At 36.6% G+C, this 8,112-nt stretch overlaps 1 protein-coding gene across 4 annotated transcripts in view; it reads right to left on the bottom strand.

Annotated features, from left to right (window-relative positions):
* LOC107588352 (uncharacterized protein KIAA1211-like) overlaps positions 1-8,112 on the bottom strand; it is a 51,030-nt gene that overhangs the window by 1,514 nt on the left and 41,404 nt on the right. For 3 of the 4 annotated variants that reach the window (XM_016276422.1, XM_016276420.1, XM_016276423.1), the window contains 3 exons: positions 4,536-5,775; positions 3,281-3,405; positions 2,871-2,943 (listed from right to left, as the gene is read on the bottom strand). In XM_016276422.1, coding sequence (XP_016131908.1) covers positions 2,871-2,943; positions 3,281-3,405; positions 4,536-5,775 — 1,438 coding nt within the window. The remainder of the gene's footprint in view (positions 1-2,870; positions 2,944-3,280; positions 3,406-4,535; positions 5,776-8,112) is intronic. The other variant, XM_016276421.1, reaches the window with a different exon arrangement.

Genomic DNA, 8,112 nt, shown 5'->3' on the forward strand with positions numbered 1-8,112 from the left:
ACAATGGGTGTCGGGATGCAAGATTCCATAGTTTCAGTGCGTGTAGTGTGTCACAGTGGACGACAACCGATTCCGCGTCTGCAATGCTTCACGACATCAAGACAGAAAGACTAGCATGTTTAATTTTTTCTCCATCGTCCACGACGAGTTCTGTCACATTGGTGACGTTGACCAATAGCAGCACAGAAGCTCTTTCATACACAGGTTTCAAACATGGCGAAACGAAAGAGAGATGATGGTGCTGCTAGGTGGAATCATGAGATGGAGGAAAGGTTCGTGGAGCTGTGGCAACAGTACTCCTGCCTGTATGATGTGTCATCGAGGGACTACCACGACAGAACAAAGAAAGAAAAATGCTGGCGAACTATAGCGGAAGCGCTTCAGCAATGTTTACACTCTTGTTTTCCGAAGTCAGTCGCTAGTTCCGCCTTCTCCATGACATCACGCGCGTCGGTAAAGACGGCACACGATGAATGGTCGGGAAGCAACGTGTAGTCTGACATGTTTCTTGTCCACGACACGACAAGATTTTAGGAGTCAAAATCGTGTAATCTGACACAGTGACTATCGTGACCGACAAAAATATTGTGTAGGCTGAACCAGGTATATCGTTCTTCTTGAGCAGATGAAAAGTGTAACAATGAGAGTTTTGGTTAGATTTAGGAAATTGAATAAAATAAATGACATTGCCTATCCTCTCAGGATAACTGGAATTAGTGTTACAAGTACCCTAGGCACATCGTTTTTCCATTTTTGGAGCATAAACACCATTAAACCGATGCGAGCTTCGGATCTTCCAATGTTTCTCTATGGTGCGCTGAAACCTACAGATGTCCGAGTTCCGCTCCCCGTGCAACTGATACTCAACTGCCATTGGTTCATCTGCGTTCGAGGGGAGGGGCTTACTGATAGGTCAATTACATAGGTCACACATACACTGCCGGCCAAAAGGTTTTTTTAATTTTAAATTATGTTTTTGAAAGAAGTCTCTTATGCTCAGCAAGGCTGCATTTATTTGATCAAAGATACAGTAAAAATGATAATATAATATTTCAGCATCATTACTCCAGTCTTCAGTGTCACGTGATCCTTCAGAAATCATTTTAATATGATTTGCTGCTCAGGAAATATTTCTGATTATTATCAATGTTGAAAAAAGTTGTGCTGCTTCATATCTTTGTGGAAACGGTAATACACGCCCATTAAAAAGTTTTGGGTAAGTAAAAAAAAAAATATATATATTTATTTAGAATTTATTTAGAAAGGATGCATTAAATTGCCATTTATAATGTTACAAAAGATTTATATTTCAAATAAACAGTGTTCTATTTAACTTTATATTCAGCAAATAATCCTGAAACAATGTACAAAAATGTCTAAAAAAATATTAAAGGGGTCATATGATGCTGCTAAAAAGAACATTATTTTGTGTATTTGGTGTAATGAAATGTGTTTATGCGGTTTAAAGTTAAAAAACATTATTTTCCACGTACTGTACATTATTGTTTCTCCTCTATGCCCCGTCTTTCTTAAATATGCATAGATTTTTACAAAGCTCATTGGTCTGAAAAAGCGAGGTGTGCTGTGATTGGCCAGCTATCCAATGCGTTGTGATTGGCCGAATACCTCAAGCGTGAGACGGAAATGTTATGCCCCTCACATACTGTTGATGCTGTGTCCCGGCCGGAGCGAAGAGACAAAAACATTAAAACCCATTACAAACAAGGCATTTGTTGCATCCAGTGGGGACATAATACTGATTATAATGACTTATACTCTCTTTTTACGCGTTGCGTTGCATTGCATCGCGTAAACATAAAACTCTGTCTGCATGAGCGGCAACCACATGTGATGACTCCGGGCTGGACTCCGCTTCGTCCATGGTGAAAGTTGATGTATTTCCTCAGCGACCAGCACAGATCAGCTCCAGGCATGACGAAGCGGATATCGTCCTCTTTTGGAAGACCAAACAAAGTAGTTTTGCTTTCACAACGAAGCACACAGCATCTTCACGACATGGCAATACAATACTACAGCGAGAATAAAAGTTACGCCTTCTTTCTTTGCGTGAACATTTGGGCGGCGTTATGCAAATCTTCCCACATAGTGATGTAGGTATGTGGGGGCGTGTTAGAACGAGCCGTTTTAGGTAGGAGGGGTTGACTCTTAATTTTTATAAAGAATATCTCTTTGGATTTGAGACTTTAGTCTTTGCAACTTTACAAATCTTCTTTATGCACCAAGAGCTTGTAACACTCCAAAGAGAAAGGAAAAATTGAAATCGCATCATATGACCCCTTTAAGCAGCAGAAACTGTTTTCAACAAGGATAATAAGATCTATTATTAATAATTTAGCACCAATAATAATTGCTAATAATTGAGCAGCAAATGATGCTGAAAATTCAGCTTTGATCACAGGCATAAATTACATTTTAAAATATATTCAAACAGAAAACAGTTCTTTAAAATTGTAATAATGTTTCACAAAAGTACCATTTTTTTTGTAGTTTTTGCTCAAACAAATGCAGCCTTGGTGAGCATAAGAGACTTTTCAAAAACATCCCCCTCCCCCAAAAAAATTGTCCGCCAGTGTAAAGGTAAGAAAAAGTACTGTATGATGGTAGTATTTATATTGGAAATGTAAACAGTTACAATAAATATCCGCTAGAGGGCAGACATTTATTGATATACATTACCTTTTTCAATCTGATCTTAAAACATAACCTCATGCTATTAAGAGATTAATCCCATATTTTGTGACTTTGCAGGTCATTGCACTTTTTAGACCAAACAGAACAAAGCAAGATCCATAAAAGCCTTGCTATGTAAGGCCATGACAGCGAATGATACTAATGGAACGATTATTTACCTTGTAAAGGTGAACATGGCTGTGCCGGTTGCTCTTTGGCGATTGGATTTGATAAACTGCCCGGTGAATCCCCCTGAGAACAAGTGGACACATTTTAAAAATGAGGGAGAATAAACAATATCTGAGAGATTAACACTAAATGCCATTAAAGAATCAAGCATTTGTAGCATTGGCTAAAACTAAAAACTAACCACAAAAAATGAGTAGCGATCGATTCATTTCACTTCATTAAATCTTTCCAGAACACTGCATTTTCCCAAGCTGCAACATGCGGAGATGACTAAGTAGGATATATGCGTGAATACGATTGTCCTGTTGCTTCATGATGCTAAGTTTTCAAACACCTCCTTGAGAACCGGGCAAGATTTGACATGACATATTTGTTCATCAGATAAGGCAACAGCACAAACCTGCGAGGGAAGTTTCTCTGGAGAGTTTTCTGGCGAGTTCTCGATGAAGTTCCTCTGTTTCTGTCTGGCCACAGAGATCCAGCTTGGAGACTCGGGGCTACCAACAGATATTCTTCCCACTGTATCTGAAAAAGGACATAAAATATGAATCATATTATTTTTATGATACTTTTTTTTTTGCTTACATAACACAGAAGAGTAAAAATTACGCTAAACAATAATATAAAATAACCCCCACTTTTAGGATCAATGAAATAAAGCCCTGCCCTGTAATATTTACAGTATTCTTTCTAAACATTCTGCTTCGCTCTGAAATGTCACGTTATGTAAGTTAAACGCAATTGCAAATACCATTTTAAGTCGTCTTAATAACATGAAATTGTGATTATTTAAATGTATGCCTACAAATAAATACCAAAAGAACACAAAGAAAAAACATTTCCTGAACTGAATGCACTATAAAACAGTTTTATAGAGGTTGCAACTGTCCTATTTTACATTGCAAAATATACAATTATTCAATAAGAATGAATAATTCAATTTAATAATAATTTTATTTAAACAAAATTTTTAAACGATTAAAATAATTCGTATTTTGTCCAGTTTCACAGTAAAAATATTTGATCAGGCCTTCAACTCCAAAAGCAAAATTATTTTATATTTGTATCTTTTTTATAGTGCTGTCAAACGATTAATCGCATCCAAAATAAAAGTTTGTTTACATAATATATGTGTGTGTACATTATGTATATATAAATACACACCCATGCATGTATGTATTTCAGAAAAATATGTTATGTTTATATATTAAATATATTTATATATAATATAAATGAATATGAATATAAATATATACATGTAAATATTTTCAAAATATATGCTGTATGTGTGTGTATTTATGTATACATAAATATACACAGAACACACACATATATTATGTAAACAAAAACTTTTATTTTGGATGCGATTAATCGCGATTAATCGTTTGACAGCACTACTTTTTTAATGTTGCATATTATTTTAATGATAATAATTTAAATGGAATTTGCAATAAAATAATTGAATTTATAATACAAGTATAGTATAGTAAAAAGTCACATAAGACTTTTAAATGACTTTACATTGAAGTTTAATTTAGTAAATATCTTTACTGTAAAACAGAACAAAATAATTATTTACATTTTTTATTTTTTTATTTTAAAAGTAATTTTTTCCCCCCATGTTTACACAGTCAGCTGTTTAAGAATGGAGGTACCTGGGATTTTCCTGACGGACATCACAGTGTCAGCTAGCAGCAGATCAGGCTTCTTTGGCAAGATAGACTTCCTGCCGCTCTGCTCGTGGTCCTGGGTCTCCTGCGCCCCTGAAGCCTCTGTTTGAGTGGGGGTCCAAGGCGATTCTCCATCTAAACCATAGCGGTGCAGGACTGGAGTCTTTCTCAAGCGCACTCCAAACGGGTTCTCTGGGGGTGTCTCTCTCCGCACAGGAAGTGTTGGGGAACTCTGAGCTGGGGCTGGTTTGGGTCGTTCTTCTTGTACGGAAGTAATGAGTTCAGTTGTTTGGGGAGATTCATTAGAAGCACTCGTTTCTGGTAGCACCAGTGAGATGGTCTGGGTCTGCTCTTGGGCACCTCCAGAAGCCAATGACCTTTGCCACGCAGGGGCGATGGTGAACCGAGGTCGAACCTCAAGCATTCTCGTCGGTTCTTTTGTAGGTGGCTCAAGAACTTGCTGCTCAGAAACACCCTCAAGTTTTTCTGAAGACACTTCCTGAGGCTCACCAGACACATCTAGCTTGTTGGACTCAGGCTCCTCTTCCTGCTCTACAGAAGACATCGACGCACTGGAGAAATTAAAATGGAGAACTGGACTCTCCAGCACAGGAGACACAGTAGAAAGAAGCGTCTCTGCTGAGCTCCAGACATCATCTCTGACTTTCGGATCAGATTCAGGAACGTTCTCCACATTGACTGCAGATGATTCGCTTTCATCAGCTGAAGTCTCATCTTTCTCAGGCTCTAGAGAACCTGTCTGACCTCCAACCTCATTTGTACAGTTCTTCTGCATCTCAGGTTCCTCCACCGTCAATTCATCATCTTCATCTCCACCGTCTTCAGCTTCATCCTCAACAACATCTTCATCGACCTCATCTTCATCTTGTTCTTTCACATTTACTGCAAAAGCTTTTGGCGATTCTAATAACACTTCACTCTCTTTGGCACTCTCAGCCTTGTCTGCTTGTTTCTCAACATCATCTTCAGGCACTTGGTGACTTGCATCCACAGCCTCTTCCTCAGCAGACTCCGGCACCTCCAGCAGCTCCTCCTCCTCTGTGGTCTCCTCTGAGATCTCCTCTGAATCCACAGATGATTCAGAAAGCGAGTCAGGCAGAGGAGCCGGTTCCTTTGTGCTCACCATAGGCTCTGAGGGATCGAGAAGATCTATGTTGTCTTCCTCAAGCTGAGCAACTACGCTCTCACTATTTATGTCTTGCACCTACAAAAAGGAACCACAAATAGTTGACATGATGCCACTTCTAATGCATCAAAAATTCATTAAAAATGCAATTCATACATCAATGACTTAAACATACAATTTCTGAATTAATATTCATTCAATTGTCATATTTTTGGGGGCATGAAGTAATAATACAAATATTACATAAGTAGTTTGGAATAATCCCTTATTAAGAATATTATATAAGAATATTAGAATATTATATAAACAGTACATAATACTAAATTGTTAATAATATTAAATCAAAATCTATAATAAATAAACATCTAATAGAAATGTATATTTATTGCTTATTTTATTTTATGGAGAAATTGTTTTTTTTTTAGAAAAGCAAATTAAAATATTATAAATATTTGCAAAATATTTGTCAGCCAAATCAAAGTGATGCACCGTGTGGAAACATAAAATGAATAAATAAATAAATATATATATATATATACACATACACACAGTGGGGAAAAGTTTGCCCACTTACAAAGAAACGTAATTTTTATGGTAGGTTTATTTTAACGGATAGAGACAGAATATCAACCAAAAAAACATTATATAAAGGTTAGAAATTGATTTGCATTTCTGTGAGTGAAATAAGTATTTGATCCCCTACCAACCAGCAAGAATTCTGGCTCCCACAGATTGGTTATGTGCCCATCTGGAACACAGATTAGTCCTGTCACTTTAAGAAGTTACTCATAATGTCAGCTCGTTAGGTGTATAAAAGACACCTGTGCACACAATCTGTATCTTCCATTCCAACCTCTCCCACCACCATGGGCAAGACCAAAGAGCTGTCAAAGAATGTCAGAGACAAGACTGTAGATCTGCACAAGGCTTGAATGGGCTACAAGACCATCAGCAAGAAGCTTGGTGAGAAGGAGACAACTGTTGGTGTGATTATTCGGAAATGGAAGAAATACAAAACAACCATGAATCGGCCTCGGTATGGAGCTCCGTGCAATATCTCGCCTCATGGTGTAAGGATGATCATGAGAAAGGTGAGGGATCAGCCCCGAACTACACGGGAATAGCTTGTTAATGATCTTAAGGCAGTTGGGACCAATGTCACCAAGCAAACCATTGGTAACACACTACGCCGCAATGGACTGAAATCCCCCTGCTCAAGAGGCACATGCACAGGCCCGTTTAAAGTTTGCCAAAGAACATCTAAATGATTCAGAGAAGGCTTGGGAGAAAGTGCTGTGGTCAGATGAGAGAAACCTGGTGACCAACTACAAAAAACGTCTTACCTCTTGCCAACAAGGGTTTCGACACCAAGTACTAAGTCATGTTTTGCTTGCTCAGTGAGTGAAGTACTTATTTCACTCACTGAAATGCAAATCAATTTCTAACCTTTATATAATGTTTTTTTTTCTGGATTTTTTTGGTTAGCATTCTATCTCTATACGTTAAAATAAACCTACCATAAATTACAGACCTTTAATTTATTGTTAAGTGGGCAAACTTACAAAATCAGCAGGGGATCAAATAAATATTTTCCCCACTGTGTGTGTGTGTGTGTGTGTGTATATATACACTATCGCTAAAATTTTTGGGCTCAGTAAGACTTGTAATGTTTTTTAAAATTAGTCTCTTATGCTCATCAAGACCGCATTTATTTGATCAAAAATACAGAAAAAAACAGTAATCTTGCAAAATGTTATTACAATATAAAATAATGGTTTCTATTTTAATATCCTTTAAAATATAATTTATTTCTGTGATGCAAAGCTGAATTTCCATCAGCCGTTACTCCAGTATAACGTGTCACATGATCCTTAAGAAATCATTCTAATATGCTGATTTATTATTAGAATTATAAATATTTTCCCCACTGTGTGTGTGTGTGTGTGTGTGTGTATATATACACTATCGGTCAAATGTTTGGGATCAGTAAGACTTGTAATGTTTTTTAAAATTAGTCTCTTATGCTCATCAAGACCGCATTTATTTGATCAAAAATACAGAAAAAAACAGTAATCTTGCAAAATGTTATTACAATATAAAATAATGGTTTCTATTTTAATATCCTTTAAAATATAATTTATTTCTGTGATGCAAAGCTGAATTTCCATCAGCCATCACTCCAGCATAAAGTGTCACACAATCCTTCAGAAATCATTCTAATATGCTGATTTATTATTAGAATTATCAATGTTGGCAACAGTTGTGCTGCTTAATATTTTTTTGGAACCGGTGATACTTTTTTTCAGGATTCTTTGATGAATAAAAAGTTAAAAATAAGAGCATTTATTTAAAATAGAAATATTTTATTACAATATACACTACCGTTCAAAAGTTTGGGGTCAGTACATTTTTATT

This window comes from Sinocyclocheilus grahami, unplaced genomic scaffold (assembly GCF_001515645.1).
Source record: "Sinocyclocheilus grahami isolate Dianchi unplaced genomic scaffold, SAMN03320097.WGS_v1.1 scaffold102.1, whole genome shotgun sequence".
Lineage (NCBI taxonomy): Eukaryota > Metazoa > Chordata > Actinopteri > Cypriniformes > Cyprinidae > Sinocyclocheilus > Sinocyclocheilus grahami.